The sequence below is a fragment of the Callorhinchus milii genome, unplaced genomic scaffold, assembly GCF_018977255.1.
Source record: "Callorhinchus milii isolate IMCB2004 unplaced genomic scaffold, IMCB_Cmil_1.0 Scaffold17, whole genome shotgun sequence".
NCBI lineage: Eukaryota > Metazoa > Chordata > Chondrichthyes > Chimaeriformes > Callorhinchidae > Callorhinchus > Callorhinchus milii.
In genome coordinates, this window is record NW_024704758.1 from 6,015,670 (window position 1) to 6,035,476 (window position 19,807).

At 45.2% G+C, this 19,807-nt stretch overlaps 1 protein-coding gene across 5 annotated transcripts in view; it reads left to right on the forward strand.

Annotated features, from left to right (window-relative positions):
* plekha7b (pleckstrin homology domain containing, family A member 7b) overlaps positions 1-19,807 on the forward strand; it is a 151,425-nt gene that overhangs the window by 127,546 nt on the left and 4,072 nt on the right. For all 5 annotated transcript variants that reach the window (XR_006085546.1, XM_042341311.1, XM_042341313.1 and 2 more), the window contains 12 exons: positions 2,563-2,616; positions 5,517-5,582; positions 6,093-6,173; positions 6,455-6,604; positions 6,791-6,892; positions 7,077-7,185; positions 7,305-7,495; positions 9,636-9,827; positions 10,052-10,169; positions 10,936-11,030; positions 12,879-13,076; positions 17,965-18,114. Coding sequence is in view for 4 of the 5 variants with exons in the window: in XM_042341311.1 (XP_042197245.1) it covers positions 2,563-2,616; positions 5,517-5,582; positions 6,093-6,173; positions 6,455-6,604; positions 6,791-6,892; positions 7,077-7,185; positions 7,305-7,495; positions 9,636-9,827; positions 10,052-10,169; positions 10,936-11,030; positions 12,879-13,076; positions 17,965-18,114 (1,506 nt within the window). In the remaining variant the exon portion in view is untranslated. The remainder of the gene's footprint in view (positions 1-2,562; positions 2,617-5,516; positions 5,583-6,092; positions 6,174-6,454; positions 6,605-6,790; positions 6,893-7,076; positions 7,186-7,304; positions 7,496-9,635; positions 9,828-10,051; positions 10,170-10,935; positions 11,031-12,878; positions 13,077-17,964; positions 18,115-19,807) is intronic.

Consider the following 19,807-nt stretch of genomic DNA (forward strand, 5'->3'; position numbering starts at 1 on the left):
AAGGAACCTGTGTTTAGTATCACAATTTTGACATTACTCTTCCCTCTCTTAACACCCCCCCCCAACCCCCGCCCCTCTCACCGCACTATAAACTTTAGCGACTGAGACGATTTCACTGCGGCGAATTTGACGGTACAGACAGTAACCGCCCGCCCTCCTGCTCGCTGGCTGTGCCCCGGCTGGTGGCTCAGGTTGGCTGGAGACACCTTGGGTTGCGTGCGCTCGGTTGCTAATTACTCCCCACTTTGTGCCACCTGTAGCCAGAAGAACTAACCTTGCTTCTGATCCGACTGTGGAGACACCAGTCACGCCTGGCGAGTGCACGAAATCACACGCTCGCTCGGTTGCATCTCGCTGAGCCCGACCAGATCGGGCTCCAGGTCAGCAGCCGACCGGCTGGTGCCCGTCACATCTGCTAGAGTTGCTTGTTTGTCCCTGGGTGCTTTGTGGCGTGACATTCCTTTTAGTCTTGTGCTTTGATGTGGCTCCTTTTTTATCTGTGTTTTTTTTGAGTGCCGTTTTGTGCCCCTTTGGCTTCTCACCCCCTGCCCTCCCCTGGCCCGGTCTGGCCAGGCCGCGCTGCTCTCCTTTATAACATGTCCGGGGTTTGTGGAAATTACAGCACAGAAAGGAGACCGTTCGGCTGTTGAACCAATGCAGTGATGCTCGTTCCATCCCTGAAGCTGGTTGCTCTAATCACGATTGCCTTTAACATCGCTTCTCGTCCTATGCTCCAAACGTTGCTCTGACCTAAGCCTCAGGAGCCACTCGCTATTGAAGCTCCATGTGTTATGCCCACTGGCTGTAAAGCAAAATATTACTCAGCTGGTCAAGATGGTTGTGAGTAGGGAGTGTATGTAGGGCGAACTGGGAGGTGGTGGGGGGCGAGTTATTCCATTCACCAACCACACTTTGTCACATATCCATTCAGCACCCCTCCCCCATCTTTCACGTCGGGAGGACGTCCCACACACAGTCCGTGGTTTGCTGCGAATGAAAATGTTTGCACCAAAACATTTCACCAGGATTTTTTTATGTGTCAAAGGATTAGCTACGTCACTTTCTCAACCATGGGGCAAAGGCAGAATAATCACAAAAATGGTTCAAGACGCCTGTCCCGACTGACTGTTCAAAACCTTAGAGGAGAATTGCTGTCGTTTCAACACAGTGAAGGAATGGTTTGGAATCAAAGGCTTGAAAATTCCTCGCAGGATTCAGCCTCAAACACCACTTTTCTCCTCAAAAATATTAAGAAAATGTCTTAAATTACATCTTGCATATAGTGAGCCATCGCAGAAAGAGCAAGATATAAGCAAGTTGTATATTGATGTACACTGGCTCTTGTTTCCTGCTTGTCCTCTGCTCCAACATCGTCAGCTGCACTTTCAGCCACTACACTCCGAAGCTTTAGAATTCTCTCCCCCAATCCCTCTGCCTTGCCCCCTCCTTCCCCTCTTTTAGATCACGACTGACGTCCTTCCTCTTCGACCGTGCTTACAATCACCTCCTCCCTCCCCCCGGCTTGGCGACAAGCTCCAACACTGTTAAGCGTTACGGTACTCTGCCCCGTGTGAAGGGCACTGTATAAATGCACATTGTTGTTAAATCCAGTCTGAATTTGGAAGCCGCTTTTCTGCTGTTCCCTAGGCGGGGAGTGGGGGGTGGGATGGGAAAAACTGGTCCAAATTAAGATCTACTGATTCAGGGAGTTTCAGGGAAAACATTCTGTAACGTCTTAAAAATTAAAGACTGTGATTCCAACGTGGAGCCCGTTGAGCTCTTCAGGCTTCTGCTGTGCTGTTGTGTGCTGCACCACGTTGCTCTGTGTGCATTCAGTGGCTTGGTTGGAGGATGGGGTTCAACATTTGCTTTGCGTCATATGTCTTTTGTGCGCAAGACATCGCTTTCTCAATGCCCTTGAGACCCAGAACTTTGCACCTGCAGTGCCTCACGCTCCCTTGATTCGCCTCAAATTGAACGCCTCTGGTAAAGGGGGAAGCCCATCGTGGGCCGGCCATAGGGCACCCGAAACATGACCATTTCTCGCTAACTTGTTTGGAAAACGCGTGGAGTTGGTCTTCATTTGGAAGTTGTTTTCCTTTTTGGATCTGGCTTCGGGAACTGGCTTCCGTATACAGTCCAGATTTAAGGATTTTTCCACAATTTCTGCGCGTGCTTAAATTAAATTTCACGCTGAAGGATGGGAGACGGCAGGTTTTGATATCACCGAACCTGCATGAGCACAAGGATGGCAAGGCTCAGGGCATCCCGACTTGCAAACCGGGACTGCTTCCGGAGCTGGGACTCCGCTCTGATCCGATGGGTGTCCATGTCGGTGGGAATTCCAACCAGGTTTTTAGATCTCTCCCTCCCCCGTTAAATGGGGAGAATCTGCTTCTCCAAAAAAAAAAAGCTGTTTTGTTCAAAGTTCTGGAGGGTGCAACGTGTGGTGGATTTTATTTCTTGCGCCTGATGTGGTGTCCGGTTGCCCTTGTGATGGTTATGATGAGCCCCTTGTTAAGTTGGTTACATTGACTGATTTTTCACTCTTTGCTCCGTCAGGCTGATGACACTTACATGCAGCTGAAAAAGAACCTGGAGTACCTGGATCTGAAGGTGAGTCTTAACACTTCCACATCTGCTCTCCTTCTCTCCTCCCTCCTGCCTCTCGCTCTCCTTTATCCCCCACCCCCTTACTCCCCCTGCTCCACCAGAAATAAGTCAGTAGGTCATCTACGAGATGTCTACTAATGTGCGAAGGCTGGGCTTCCCGTTTTTTTTCCCCTGGATCCAGCAAGATCGGCTGTTTGTGCCAGAATGAGCACAGGAAGAACAGCAAACATCCCACAGACGAGCAGGAGATGGTCGGTACTTCTCGGTCAGACTGAGACCTTTGGAGAAATGGCTTAACAAGGGAGAGACAAAGCGTTGAGCTCTGATATCCAGCGCTGAATTCATCTTACCATCTGTGATCTTCCCAGAACCTCTCCTCACCCCCCCACTCTCGCCTTCAGCTTTATTTGTTGTCTGTCTCTTGTCGTTCAGTGAAGTGACTGAATCAGGTGTTGTGTTCAGTAAGTGTTAACGCTTCCCTCTTGTTCAACACATGGACTGGTTGGGGTGGTGGCGAGTGGGAGTTTCGTGCTGTGTGACTTATTCCTGTCATGTGAACCCGTTGTGTAATGTTGTGTAATGCAGGGAATGAGACTCTCAGTGCTTATCAACTTCTTCACTAACACACTTAGAAACTAAGAACAAGTGTCACCTTGACGCAACCCAGTTGATTTTGCCTCGAGTTTATCTCAAGCCTTGTCCTGATTCATCTTTTTGTTTGTGTCAGAGGTTTGGGAAGCAGATTGAATTTTATGCTCTGGCATTCAACTGCTCTTGATTCCTGTTCAGGGAGTGATGTGGAATCTTTTGAAGTGTAATTATCCATAATGTGAATTGAGAGAGCGATTTGATTTCAATGTGGTTCATTCGGATGCCCTGAAATTCATACAATAATAATATTATAATAATCCTTGCATTTGATGTAGTGTCTTATTCACATTGTTGAGACGTCTTAAAGCACTTCACAGGATATACTGTAAAGTATATGTAAAGTACAGCATATATTCTGTAAAGTATGTGTATTTTGTGGGCGAATGCGGCAGCCAATTTGCTCACAGATCAATGTCCCACAAACAGCTATGGAGCGATTGACCAATTTTTAAAAAAATTTCATATTACATGTTACATTTTGACAACTCTCTCCTGAAATCCGTCTGGCTACCCTCTTTCCACTCTGCTTCCAAATCCTGCCTGAAGTCCTGTCTCTTTGACTATACTTTCAGCAACCTCCCCGCTGAGTTTCACTCAGTATTTGTAAAGCGCTTTGAGACGTCCTGTCAATGTGAATGCGCTGTATTAGAATATGTTGTTGTTGTAGCTCCTTATGGTGTGAAAATGTCTCAAATCACTTCACAAGTAATCACTGTAAGTTTTGTGACTGTATTACGCAGGTAAATTCAGCAGGAATTTACGCGGAAAGAAGTTGAGGTCCATTATTTGGGTTGAATTCCTAGCTCTCGTCCAGCAGGTTTAAAGCCCAGCAAACAGTTTTCCGCTTCACCCCGATGAGGAATAGATATTTCCGAGAAGAAATATTTTCTCAAGCTCTTGGGGTTTAAATTGTGGGGTGAGGGCGCCACCTCGTGGCACAGCCCATTCTAGCACCTCCGCAGTTCTTGCAGGCAAGTGGTTCGGAGTGTGGAAGCTTCAGTTACGTGAGGCCACGTTTCAGCAATTACAAAGCCGTCTGTAGGGCCGGTTTAACATAGAGTTTGCAACCACGGTTGATGGATGTTCTAAGGATTGGGTCGGAAATGCAGTTAACCTGTTATTCCGAAGGGACGAGTGGGGTTGCAATTGTTGCACTCAGTGACTTACTTGGGAGTGAAATGGGCTGGGGTGGGGGGAGCGAATGGTAATGAAATGTACCCTCTTCTGTTTGGAACAGATGAAGTGTAATGAGCCTTTGATCGAGATGGTTCACAGAATGATCATGGGACCCTCTCCGAGGTTCCGACACAGTCTCCAAGTAAGACTGCCTGTTCCGTCCGGGAGAAAGCCGGGCAGCAAGAACCCACCAAACCATTGTGCGGCTCTCCCATCAGCAGCTTGCTTTGTTCTTTGCCATGTGCGAGACATCCCGTGTCTCTCCCTCCTTCTTGTGTCATTTCTGTGGACTCCAAAGGCATTGCTGTGACACATTGGCATCCGTTACTGAGTGGCAGGCCGGCTGCGTGGTGTGCGTGTGCAAGTGTATACGCTTCCGTTTATGTATATATGTTTGTGTGTGAGAGACGAAGGAACTTCCCTCCATTAACTCCGCCCGCACTCACCTTCAGTCACATCAATACATATTGGTACAAGTTGGCCCCAAGTGGACTAGGTGTGGAGTTTAACATGTACTCACATCGCACATCGCATTGCTTGCTGGGCTTTACAGCTTGAAATACTGTAAAGCGCTTTGAGGCTTCGCTGTCATTGTTGTCAAGTGTAGTAACTGTTTTTGGAGCCAAACGCGACAGTGAATTGTGGAGGTGAATTGACCAAATATTAATCTGGAGGATTGTCGGCCAGGGCACGAGCTGAATCTCTCTCCTCCTCCTCCTCCTCCTCGCTTAGCATCGCGGGGCCTTAAAACATCCCCTGTTCGTCACCGCTGGCAGCGCTCATGTTATTCTGCACCAGGTCCCTTGAAACAAATGAGCTTGAACCCTCGATCACGGCTTCACCTCAGTTGTGTCATGTGATGCGTGTGACTATGTGTTCTAAATACAATAACTTTCGTAAATCTTTTGATTTTTCAACTGGAATCTGGTTTGCTGCCAGCCTCCCGCTCGCTGTGTTTTCACTCTGTGCTGATGTCTCAGTGTTTTATTTTGCTGTGTCTTTTCACCCTGTGTTGATTTTGTTGTGTTGATCTCATTGTGTGTGTTTTTTTTGTTGCCCCCCCCCCCCCCCCCCAGGTAACGGGACAGGAAACAATCAGGCGTGTTGTGCAGCCGATGAAAATTGCAGAAAGTGATGTTGATGTAAGTGAAATACCTTTTCTTTTCTTTTCTTTTCTTTCTCTCTCTCTCTCTCTCTCTCTCTCTCTCTACCTGCCTCCCCACCCCCCCCCCCCACACACACACACACACACTAGCTGTTTCTTAGGCACTGGCTTGTATTACGATCCAATGTTACCAGTGCCCAAACATCACAGGGAGAGTTAGCAGGTAACTCTGCTGTTGGTTCAATGCAACCAAATTCTGGTTATGTGGTTGTGGGTAGCCCTCTTTGGCCGTGCTAATAGTCTCTTCCTTTTTGCCCATTTCCCCCTCGCTCAGTGTCCGATCCCAGCCTATGTAAAGGGTGCTATATAAATTCAAGTTTGCTGTTGTACAGCTTAGGTCACCTCTGCCTAACCTGCAGTAGTGGGCGGAGTGGTACATTTGGTTGAATAATATCAGTAAGGCTGGAAATGCAGTGTTAGCTACTTCACAGGCCTGGAGGCTGAGACCTTGCACACTGGGTAAGTGAATCCTCTCTTTTGCCTTCAGGCGAAGCTGAGCAGACTTTGTGAACGGGACAAAAGTCTTCAAGATTTGGAAATGAAAGTCAGGCAGCTCAAGATGGACAAGGTAATAATAATAATGATAATAATCCTTGCATTTGATATGGCGCCTTATCACATCTTCGAGATGTCTCAAAGCGCTTCACAGAATATACTGTAAAATGAATTGACTGTATATTTTATGGGCGAAAAAGGGTAAAATTAGCCCACTTTATAAAGGGTCCCCCAAGTGTAGACAACATGTGGCTGCTTTATAAAGAATCCACTGGGTGTGGATGGCACCAGGCTACCAGGTGATGTTGCTCTGCTCCCAGCTCTTGCCTTCTTCTCATCTGGTCTTCTCCTCAGGACAAGCTGGAGTCAGTGCTGGAGGTGACGCACACGCAGATGGAGCAGTACAGGGGGCAGCCCACCCACACCGACAAGATCGCCTACCAGCAGCGGCTACTGCAGGAGGACCTGGTTCAGATCCGAGCGGAGATCTCCATCATCTCCACGGTGAGCTCCGCACGTCCATGTCGTTCTGTCTGAAAACTTAATCAAGTCTCATATATAAAATGGAAGTTGTTGTTGTTGTTCTGTGGCTGTGAGTGTGTGTGTGTCCTTGGCTTTGTAGCTGTCTGTGTCACTAAAAACAAGGTAATTCTCCTAACCTCTCCCTTCGCACTCTGTTGACCTCTATAGGAGATGGAGAATGTGTGGAAGAAATACGAGCAGACGGAACGGGATGTGAACCAGCTGAAGGAGTTGATGCTGGAACATCTGAGAAGAGTCCCGAACTCCCAGGTCAGTGCTCGAAAGGATGTGAATGGATGTTACTTTTCTTAGTATGTTTGAGCTTCCGAAAATAGTTCCTTTTTGCAGGAGGTCGATATTTTGTCCACCAGGAATTATTATTATTCTTAACAATTTTATTATAACCAGTCCATTGCCTCGTTTCTGTAACCTGATGATTGGTTTCTTGAATCAGGAGCAAGTGCAGATAAGGAAGGATCTGCGGAGGATCGAGGATGTTATGGGAGGGCTCAGTGTGAGCAAAAGCAACTACAAAGTGATCATGGAATCCATCCAGAATCCCGGTGAGTCAAACTGTAACTGGTTTAGCCCCGGAATTTGTCCCCCAAACCTCAGTGATTCTGTGATTCCTTCTTTTCCTCCACCCGCTCCACACTCATTTAATTTCGGAATTTCTTTATAGACCGAAGAACCGTGCCTTCAATGCCTTCCTCATCAGTGCCTTCTTTCTCAACTACATCCACGCTGTATGAGAGGAGAGCTGCAAATCAGCTGAGCCCTCCAGTCAGTCCAGTGATGCTTTCGCCTGGGCCCCAACCTCAGACTCAATACAGACCTCACATTCTGCCTCAGTTCAGGCAACAGCCAAAGGTGGTGAGTGTTTCTGTTAAAAGCTACCAAGCCCAGAACGTTGATTTTCCTCTGGGTGCGCAGGAGATTGGGTTCACGGTGAAAGAGAAATTAATGAGGAATAATCTTCACAATCGCATCCGCGAGGCCTTTCACGTCAAGAGGATGTCACAAAGCGCTTCATAGTTTCTACTGTAAAGTGCAGTGACCAAGAAGCTGAATCTTAGGTTCTGAAAGGATCTTTTAAGGAAAAAGCCTGGCTCAGTGGGTAGCACGCTCGCTTCCTGAGTCAGAAGATTGTGGGTTCAAGCCTCATGTCAGGACTTTGAGCTCACATAGTCTAGTCTCATGCTAAGCTTGGGTAGGGATGCATTTTTGGAGGTGCCGATCTTTGGCAAACAGGTTAAACCAAGGTCCCGCCTGCCTGTTCAGGTGGATGTTAACGATCCTCTGGCACGGTTCGAAAGAAGAAGGGAGTTTATAATTGCGATATTTGGGAGGAGGAGTCGATGCGCTGTGATTTTCTATATCTTATAATTCAGCGTTGGATGTATCAAAAAACTGTTAAATTTGCAAGATTCGTAAAGCGGGAAAACTGGGAATGGCAAATGCCGGAGAAAAGAAGCGAGTGAACGGAAAAGCCGTCTGATGTTGCAAATTGGTGTTTGCGGTGAGCGTGTGCTGTAATGCCGAGCAGGTCTAGACTTGTGAGCTCAAAAGTCTGACGTGGAGTTTGAATCCAAAACATTCTGACTCAGGCGAGAGAGAGTGTTACTGACTGAGCCAAGCCGACACCTAAAGCAATACGTAGAGAATGTAATGGACAGAGTTGGCAGTATAAGCCCAGACTGTACTGTAGGGACCCGGAGCCATTACTGTCATCACATAAGTGGGAGCGGTATATTTTGTCTCCTTCCCTGTAGAAGTGAGATATCTCCAGAAAAGCAGTGTCGGATGGTCTATTTAAGGTAATAGTATATTTTCAGGAGCCAGGAGAGGAACCTGTGAACAGTCCTTTGCCTTGCCGGTGTAAGTGCACTTAAAATAACAACATTTGCGGAGATGCTTTTTAGCTTCTTCACAACATTTCTGCCCATGGGGGAGCTTTACAAGCCAAATAATGTATAATGCATCAGGCTTCTGACAACTGATAGCTGCATCACAGTGCATTCCCTAGTGGACTGCGCTCTGCACTGATTTAGTCCGTTTTCCACCATCCAGTTCTGTTCCATTTTCTAACCCCATCTACCTTGTTCTTCACAATTTTAGATGTGCCACTTACCTGGCCCCAAAGCCTTAATTTTTACTGAATGTGTTTGTTTCTCCAAAGCTGATAATGCAGGGGTCAATCTACTCCACCTCACATTTATCCCGAGCCAAATTTGCTTCCTACGGTGGAAATGTCAGATATAATGTTAAAGAGAGGGATGAGAGCAAGTACAGGACTGCAAGCTGGGCTGCAATCAAGTCCTTCATTCCTTTCAGGAAGTCCAGTGTGAGATTCAGTATCTGAATTACCAACTCTTGAGTTATTGGAGCTCAGCGACACATAGGCTACATGTTGCAAATCATATCATCATAAACTGACCAATGTTACACACTTGTCTTATCCTCGTGGCTGTAGTGATGTCTAGGTAACATTCTAAGGCCTGATATGTAGCAGCATCTAATGGGATTCTTCCGTTCTAGTCGATACGCGGAATAGCAAGTGGAATTTCCGCCCTTTGGGGGGCCAGGCTGACACTCTGGTGCAGAGCTGGGGTAGCACTGTGTTGTCATAGGTGCCGTGCTTCGGATAAGATGTTTAATATCTGATCGGAATTTCATCCCTCAGGATGTCACACATAATGTGCCAAGCCATGTGTGTGATGTTGATCAATTTATTATGACTCGTAACGCCTGCCCGACTGTTCCCATGGCTCAATTGGAAAGAGAAGGAAGTTTTGTCCAGTGTACTGGACGCCATTTCCTCAGATAAAATTTGTCATTCGCTTTCCGGTTGGCTGTGCGACTGCGTGGAAACTGGCTGCCCCGCGTTTGCCAACAAATCCACAGTCATTACACTTGACGGAAGTCTTCTGTCAAGCACTTTGAGACATTTTTGACATGGTGAATGCTGCGTCAAATTCGTTGTCAAGATAATCTTGTTGGGTTTTTTTTGCAGCCAGAGGACGATGCTCCGCCCAGGCCTCCCCTCCCCCACATGTACAGCCCTGATGACCTGCCACCAGCAGTCCCACCTCTCCCAAAGGACGCCACAGTCATCAGGCACACATCAGTGCGGGGCCTCAAACGCCAATCAGATGAGAGGAAGCGAGACCGGGAGTACGGCCAGTACGTGAACGGAGACTACAAGGTGAGCAGACCTTTGCATTGTCCTGCGTAACACACGCTCACCCACAAAGTTACACAGTCAATCCACTTTACAGTATGTCCTATGAAGCGCTTTGAGACCTCTCAACAACATGGTAAGGCGCTGTATCAAATGCATATGTTAAGTACAGTCTGTGATGCCTAGTAAATTCTTATGTCCTTGTGCTTAATGGCGGTTGGTCTGATCCGTTTGATGGCCTGTTGCAGGCAGAGCTGCGTTCCTATGTGAGCGAGCCGGAGCTGATGTCAGTGGGAAGCGGGATGAGCAGATCCATGGCCGGATCCCTAGAGCACGATGGTGGATTCCAGACCCTGCCCGGCCGAGGTAGGTCCTGGGGCAGAGCCCAGCACGCCGAGGAGGGGGGAAGCCAGTTACAGCATACAGGGAGACATGCCTATCTGTAGTGGGACCCTGATTTAGGCTGGTTGGCTCAGTCTCTGAGCAAGACCAAGGCATTGCCTTGAAAACACAGTTCCTTCTTGTGCACCTTTTGTTTGGCATCTTGGAGCCCTCACTTCTCGACCAAGATCCTTTGCTTTGATAAAGTGCTGACTTGTCCAGTGATCAGTGACTTCTTGTTGAATGTTGCAGCTGAGATTCATTGCTCCATTCACAGTGGGTTTAACGACAACATCGTGCATTTTTAAGCGCCCTCCATGCAGGGTAACGTCTCGGTGGGCTCAGAGCGTAAAAGGGGCAATAAGTGTCAGAGGTGAAGGAGCCGCTCTTGACTTGCCATGTTTTTTCTGAGCTATAAATTTATAATGTTTCCTGATCTGTATATTTTATAATTTACTCATGTGCAGCATAAATAGGGCGGGCACACTCCATTTGCGCTATAAGTGAATCCACAATATAACGGCGTTCTACTGCAGCTTGATGTCACAGGCACATGGGTGGCGGACATGACCTTTAGCGTTTGACCTTTCAGCCCCCACACTCCCTCACCCCCCCCCCCCCCCCCCCCCCAAACCCCACCACCACCCCCATGGTCACCTCCCACCACGTGGCCACCAACAGGTTTGTAAATAGACGAATCCGGCTTCAGAAGACAACAGCTTCCATTCGCGTTGCTCTTCTTCCTTTCCAGGCTTGTCGTCGTCCAGCACAGGACTGCAGCAGTCCTCCGACGTCACATCACACTACGTCACACTCCGGAGAGGGAGGAACGACATCAGCTCTAAGGTAAAGAGCTGTAGGCAAGCCTGACGCAGTCTCGCCTCTCGAATCAGAAGGTTGGAGGTTCAAGCCCCACGTCGGGACTTGAAATCACATAGTCTAAGCTGACACTCCATTGCAACGCTGGGGATGTGTTGCTTTGTCAGAGATGATAATAATAATAATAATAATGCTCGCATTTGATAAAGCGCCTTATCACGTTTTCGAGACGTCTCAAAGTGAATTGACTGTATTTTGTGGGCAAAACGCAGCAGCCAATTGCACGCAGCAGTGTCCCACAAACAGTTGTGGATTGAAGTGACCAATTTATTATTATCATTTTTTTTGAAGGAATTATTACCCCCGGAAAAACAATCCGCCAATTGACTAACAACCGGGTTCCTACTTACTGCAGGGTAAACGGAGGCGTGTGGAGTAAGGAAACTCGCCCAACATTTCGCCCTGCCGGGAATCTAATCCAGGTCTCTCGCTTGCGAGGCGAGTGCTCTAACCACTGAGCTGCAGGACTCCACAGGGTTCGAGACCTACATTGGAACTTTGAACTCACATAATCTAAACTAACACTCCAATGCTGTTGTGCTATATTGCTAGCGGTACCGTCCTTTGGATGAGCCATTAAACTGAGGTCCCTTCACTAGAGAGAAGAATCCTCCACTATCTGGCTTGTTAGTTCTCATCACTGTTTTAAACATAGGGCAGCATTAAATTGCTTATCAAAGCTATGGAACAAGGATAGACACAAAATCCTTGCTTTGCTCGGTTCCCTGCGTTTATAGATTTTAGAACATATTGTTGGTGCAAAATATGTACTGAGCATAAAAATTCAGCCGAGCATGGTAAGGTTTTATGTTCAGATCTCAAATATAATTGGCTTTGAACCAAAGTGGGCCTTTCAGGAATCTGAGAGATGAATTGAAACCTATTAATATTAATTGAAAGGTGAATGCAAAGTTGATTATGTTAATTGAGTTCAACGTTTGTTAATTCTGATGAATCGCTTTGACTGGAGAATATTAATAAGAGGAATTTAATAAATCTTATCTGCAGCGGATGCTACCAGAGATTGTGTAATTGCATAAAATACGAGAGGTTACAAAGTGGCAAGGCAGTCAATGCATTGAATAGTGTACGATTCAGAGGGTAGAGTTATAGTGCTTCCTAAGCAGTCTTTTCCTCTGGAATAATATTGCATCTTTAACAAATTCAACTTATTATATTATAGAAGGCTCAGCTACTAGCACGTTTGCCTCTGAGACAGAGGTTGTGGGATTAAGCCCCATGTCGTGACTTTGAGCTCCAGTGCATTGCTGAGGGAGCTGTTCAGATGAGATGATAAACCGAGCTGGCAACAGTGGCTGTTGAGGTGGACATTAAAATATCCCATGGCGCTGTTCAAAAAGATAAAGGAATTTCTCCCAGTGTCCTGGCCAACAACCTCCCCCGCCACCGAGATAAAATTGGCCATTCACATTAGACATTATACAATCACGAGATGTGTTACGAACAGAACGTATGTTAAGTCCCAACACGTGCTAATTAATAATAATCCTTGCATTTGATATACTGCTTCATCACATTGTTGAGACGTCTCAAAGCTCTTCACAGGATATACTATAAAATGTGTTTTTGTGAGCAAAATGCGTGGCATGCATGACCGTTTTTATTTGGAGGATTGTTGGCAAGGACACTGGGAGAAACTCTCCTCTCTTTTCGAATAGTGCCGTGGGATCTTCAACATCCACCTGAACAGACAGATGGGACCTCGGTTTTAACCTCTCATCCGAAGGACAGGATATCAATTTGTTTAAACCACTCATTTTCTCGTTTGTTTCTCCTCGCCCTGAATTGTTGCAGCAGAGGCCAAAGAGCGCTGTGGAGCGCCTGTACGGGGAAAACCAAAGAGGGAGGATGAGCGCGGAGGAGCAGCTGGAACGTATGAAGAGGCACCAAAAGGCCTTGGTTCGCGAGCGGAAGCGAACACTCAGCCATGGAGAGCGTCACTCCACTTCCTCCCGGCCTTCCTTCAGACCAGCTTCTGCTGATATTGGCTCAGTACGTTAGCGCTGCTTGCCTTTAAAAAAAAATCCACACACAAAAAAATTGGAATAGCAGATTCATTCAGCGCCTATAACGACACGCAGAGCAAGTGTGCGTTGTTATCAAAGTGTATTTCAGCCAAAAGAAGGAACCATCTGATCAGATGAATTTTGTTTCCTGTACGATCTGAAAGGATCAGGCGCTCAGATATTGAAAATATATTAATCTTCACAGCATTATCAATGAACTTTGTAGTGGCTCGTACTTAACGGCAATTCAGTGCGCGAGAGGTATCCAGTGTATTTGCAGGTATGTTGGTATGAGGACTGTGCGGTTTGATCAGTGAGTCGGTGAGTTATTAGGGTGGTCTTTGGTTTGGGAATGTTGGTGTTTGTTAAAGGAGTGGGTTGCGTTGATGAAAGGTGCTTTCAGAATAACCCATATAGTTTAACCATTTCATGCTTGGAGCAGCCTTGAACCTTTCCGACCTCCTGCCAAGGATAAACAGTTCTTTGACGACATGCTTTATTTAAAATGGCGAGTTGGTGGGGGGGGAAAGCAAAATGATATTTAAAAAACAACAAAAAAAAAGTTTTCTAGAAGTCTATTGAGGGTGCCAAATGATAGTTTTTGTATTTAGTCTGAGGGGGGAGGGGGCGGGGGGTGAATAATTTTTATTTAAGTTGAATTTGTAAACCTGTGCAAAGGGCTTTGATGTTGTTTAAAGCCGTCACCGGAAATTTAAATTGAAATGTTTGATTTAAAATATTTTCTTAGAAAGAATAATTTTTTTGAATGAAAATAAATCCACAGGCATAATAGGCCGAATGGCCTCCTTCTGTGCTGTAGGATTCTATGAAATCATCCAACTTTGGAATGGATGTGAATTATGGCAATAGGAGCTATGATAGATCCTTGCCATTGATACATGAGCTGATGGGGTTCAGTGCTATCTACCTGCCTAGTGATTGACTGTAGGCAGCGGCAGTCAGTGCACTCGAAGCATTGTTTGCCTGTTTGATCTGAAAGGGTTAGCGGCTTGTTAATAAATGATGATTCCTCTCAGTCACTAACCATGGCGCAAGTGAACAGCTCGATATCTGTTAACTCAGTTTTTGCTCTGGCGCTGTAGAACTACCAATCATGTCCTCCTCCACTGAAGCTTTCTATTCTCCACATAAACCCTCTGTACCTGAAACAGTGCACAAGCTATCCAACTGTTGGCAGTCTGTTGCCCATTTCTAATGCTACCATTTAAATCCTTTACTTACTTGGCAATAACATCTAACAAGAACCCTTGCATACTGTATACCACTAGGCCTCATTGTGTTTCCCTATAGCTACGCTATGTGATGCTTGTTACAGTAAAGCAGTATTATAACCCATCAGTATTCTTTAGTTCCTTAATACACCTACTTGCTCCTTGACGAACCCACCATTTGATAAATGGAGTCATTTTATAACTATCCCAGGGGCGGCTATGATTTCTGTTACGTGTTTTCCCACATTCCTCAATCTTTGAATCATTGTTTTCTTACCATTGGCATTTTTTGGATCAAGACAATTGAACCAGAATTAAAATGTTTGACACATGGCCCAAAATTTCAGCGTTGGATAATTGGCAAATATTTGCACTTGATTTCTTTCCCCTTTTTTTTGGGCCATTTTATAATGCGGTGACACTTGGTGCAAAATCACTGCCTGCCTCAGAGAGTAACCTCAATTGAATCAAACCCCTGAAACAGGTCAAAGCGGAGGGTGAGGTGGGAGAGAGAGCCAGAATTTTTCAATAAATATAAAGCTGCATATAACTGAATTGTAAAGCTATAATTTTATTACCTAATGTGTATTTTTGCAGAAGTGCCCTTAACATGTTAAATCACTTGCCTGCACTTTTAATAGCTGGTTTTAATGAAGCCTCTCTGTTTTACCGAGACTTGTGTTAAACTGAATTTATATGGTGTGTGAGATAGCTGCTGTCCGTAAGACGAGCAGACCTGTATGCCATAAAATTCTGTGTATAAGTTGCATCTTTGTGACCTAGCAATCATTGAACTATAAGCAGAAGGGTGGGAGGGAGGAAGAGACCTTCAAATCAACGCAAGATTTTTTTTCTTTTTTTTAAAAGAAAAGGCTTTAACCAAAAAAGCAACCTTAAAAATAGGAAGCATTTTTTCCGTTATTATACACACACAGATGTGACTTATAATCTGGATTTTGCGGGAACTAACAACCAACAAAACTACTGGGTTATGAAATGTAGATGCCATATAGTTGTTTAATGATAACTCACTTCCAATGTAGTTGCTTACCATCTGAAAAGCAAAATAAACCTTGTTAATTAAGACATTGGCCTGTGATGGGTTTTCATTATCAGTGGAACTAATTTTTTTCATTCCATTTATTTTAGTGATTATCCAGTGATGGATGTTTGGCAGTCTTTAACACACTGAGGTCTGGTTCTGGACCTCATTCACCAGCATTTGGTTTTCTTCAGTACAAATGGTAGATCAATGCCCTGGGAGCAATCCCAATTGAACAGCCACAATCTATAGCTACTTTGCTGTAATTCAATCCACCATCCTGTGACATTGTACACCACAGAACTCAATAAGATTTCAATCCCTCTATATTCAGTATCTCTGTGTGGGGAACAAAGGATTTGGTTTGACAAAAGAACTCAGAACTCTTCATTTCTCATTTTATGTCTCTCTTTCGCTCTTTTTCTTGTGTTCTCTCTTTCTCTCTCTGACACCTGTGTGTCGTTGATACTTGTGCATTGACAGTTCAGAAACAAAGGGTGTTGCACAAACCATTTGCATGGTGTAGCTTCAAAGTGGAATTGATTTGCTTGCCTCCACATGTGTACAAATACAAAATCAAATGTCACCATGTCTGTTGCCTTCAGTGTGCCCCATGTATATCTAATGGTACATCCCTGCATGCAAAGGATAGTTTTACAGTGGGTAAGAGATGTATTTATTTTCTAGTTATTGAAGGTCCTCACCAGTATATAATAGAGTTTCACATCTTGAAATGGATCTGCGGTTTGTAATGGGCTGTGATTTAGTAGTTGAGGTTCTGTTTCGTTTTTCATGTTATGTGACTTTCGGCCAAGTCAGCACTCCATATTGAAGATCCTGTGTACCTAACCCTTCCCCATTTGCTTTGAAAGGTGTATTTTGTGATGTGGACTGTGCCGTGGTTACACAGACGTGTGCTACTCTGCCCCAGTTCTGTCTCTCCAATTGTTACTTACCAATCTCACCAGTGCAATCTGGTGTACCACATACAGTTTCTGCTATTGTGTTGCTTTGTTCTCATATTATGACAGAAATCAACTTGTCCCATAGTTTGAGAAATTTCTGCTACGAATAAGTTAGTCACAGATATGACTCTACTTCACTTGTAGATTTCTGGTTAAAGCAAAGCAGGAAGCAATACTTGTAGATATTCCAGGACAGCATGACAGAGGATCTAAGTTCTGGGTTGGCAATGGGCAGGTTTAGGAAAGAAACCAGGAAGTGTTTCTTTGCACACAATATAACCAAAGCCAGCTTTAAACATGGAGGAGAATGATCAAAAGGTGATGAAATATGTATTTTTAAAGGGGGCTTTAAATGGTGCATGAACGTTCTTGATTTCGAGTGCTGACTTGAGGCTAAGCTGATGTTGTCAGGAGGAGACCTTAAATGTCTAATCCAGGCGGTAAGTAACAAATGTGTCCAAAGACATTGATTGAGTTGGTTCCAGTTCTTACGAAGATCCACGTTTTTTTTCCTACAATTGCAAATATGTGATGTGGATTTTGCAGCAAACCACAAAGGAGGAAAAAGAAGTGACCCTGGAGGTGATGTCTGTGTTCAAAACACCCCTGCATAAAGTCACTGCATTTACTGTAACTGTCTGATATTACATTGGAATTATTACCACATGTGGTTCAGAAACGTGTCCAACACGCTAGCCAACTTGATGTGAACGGTTAGATCTATGGAACTGATGACTGCTTGGCTGTTAGATTACACTTGCACACGTGGAGTGTAACATTCGCAAAAGAAGTGACCCTGGAGGTCTTTTTCCCAAAGCAATTCAAATGGTTTTCAAACATACACTGTAGTAATTCAGATGTATGTGCGTTGGTACACTGAGCAACGCAAAGTGCCGTTCCAATGTAACACACCCATCAATGCATCGCATGAAACAATTGGGATTCTCTGAATACGAGTCTCTGGAGTTGGACGGGTTGTTGGGAGAAGCCAATAGATAGAGATAGAGCCCAGGATTGTGTATCAATACTGAAACATTTCTGTATTCTACCAACAGTAATAACATTGACAGAGACCCGGCTGTGAATTGCCTCCTGCCCCACTAACATGCGGTGATAAATTCTATGTAAAGAACGAAAAATATGTTTCAAGAAATTTGTTGCAGCTCTCTGATACTCTCTGTAGGAGAGAGGCATTGTCCATTGCAGCACTTGGTCACCGGGACCCGAAAGTCCGCAGGTTCGAATCCAGAACGTTAGCTGATCTCAGCCAGGCATTAAAGTTAACCCCAGGTCCCCTGGGTGAAGGAAGGAAAAGTCAGCCAGGGACATGCTCCTGGCCCCAGTAGAAGAGACACACGTAGATGTAGTGTAAGGGCAGGAGACCATGATATGCAGTGTGGTTGAATTACCTAAGGGTGGAATTCAGGTACAGATAACCCATGATCTAATAGGATGACGGAACAGGCTCAAGGGGCTGAATGTTCCTATGTTCCTAACCGGCCCACATTCACGATCAAAGAATCAGTCCACCAGAAATCCAAGGTGTACCCTATGAACACCAGCCATGTCCAGTTTGGCTCAATGTAATGTGCAGCGTGTGGAAAGAATGACTTCTTCTGTCTGTTCCCTTTTTAGTGGAAACGTGAACAAGACTTTGATTTACAGCTACTGGAGAGAGCTGCACAGGGAGAGGCGAGCAGGGAGCATGACGGGCTCCTGAAGGTAGTGCCTGTGGTGGAAGCTGACGTGGAACCTCTGGATTACGATCTGGATCTCAGCAAAGAGGTAACGACATGTAACACAGCTCTGTACCTGCACCTTGGAAATGAATGTCAACTGCGCTGCAAGTATTAACAAATAAGGCCAGGACTTCACGGTATTGAAGAGACTCGACTTTAAACATCAATTTATAAGGTAGCAAGGCGAGTGCACTATCAAATCATTAAAAATATAATCCTGCATTCTTTTAGAAATTTCAGTGCTCGATATACCATCTGGTGCAGCACTAGGGCCACGCAGACTGTATACAGTAAAAATCGCCCATGTCATGCATTCATCCGTTCCTTTCCCTAGCAAAACCACTTATATTTTTTTGCACTCATTGTATTTTATACACAAGTCATCTCCTAACTCGTAACACCGTTCCCCCACCATCCTTTACTCCCGCACTTACCGATTACATTGAATTACGCATGCGCGGTATAGATTATTGATTAAATCTTGGGATGCCCTGCCGACGTGAAAGGCGCTATACAAATGTAATCTTGTTGTAAATCAGATTTTAGATGATTTACACAGTTTGCCTGTAACTCGGACTTCACATTAGTCGTATTAAATGTTATGGTCCTGACCGATACGACTTATGTGAGTTTTACTGTAGAAGGTCAGGGTCTTGAATGCCAGTTTGTGTTGAGCTTAGCTGGGGGAGTGGGGTGGGGAGGGGGCTGCAATGACGTTTACTGCTGAGACCAGGCAGCTTAGCACAAGCCTTGGGACCTTCCTGCTCTGTGAAGCTCAGCAGCTGGTGCATTCACCCAAACTGCACCATTAGGACCAAACTGCGTACAGTTCACATTCTGAAAGTTTGACATTTAAGTGGACTGGTTTGCATTAGCGCGTCCTTAATATAAACATTGAAAGTCAGTAAATATCCTGTCTTCCTGTGACGTTCAGTGAAATATTCTATTGTTTTAATGGTAGTTGGGGTGCTGTTAGAGTGACCTTTCATTGTTCCCCAGTGTATGAGAACAAGTCCTGAATGTTGATTGAATCTGCGGGGCCAAAGGTCTCTCTGTTTAATGAACACTGGGGGGCTTTTCTGGTACTGGCGACACTTACAGGCAGGAAAAAGTTATAGCTTTTTTATGTTTCGTGAATGATTATGTACTTAAGAGAAAGTAAAGAGGCAGTTAATATTATATTTGGGAAAATTCAAAGTTGAAACCGACTGTAAATGGAAGAAAATAAATCTTAAAATCCTACGAGACATTTAATAGCGCTTGTCAAACCAAATGACTATGTGTCCACAATTTATAAATAGAATTCTGTCTTTGTGTTTTATTAAAATGGTCACTGTGCCACAGACAATTCACTCACTGTGTCCATGTGGCTGGCTGTGTGCCACAGACCGCAAAGATGCATATTTTCACATATTGCCATAAATATCCCCTGCCTCTTAACTGGATGCAGCAAAGTATAATATTCTTCTCTGGCGCAACTTCCCAAGGATCAGAGCCCAAGGAAAGGGTTACTGATACGTGCGATTCTGTTTCTCTTTCTGCCCCCCCCCCTCCTCTTCCCCCTCCTTCCTCTTCCTCCTCCCTCTTGGCCTGTTGCTGGCCCCCAAATTTCTCTTGAGTGTTTGTTGGTAATAGCGCAATCATTGTGGCTCAGACACGTTTGCATCTACTGAATACCAATGCCAGATTGTCTGCTCTGAGCTCCCACACCGTATGCCCTAAGGATGGCTGTACCAATG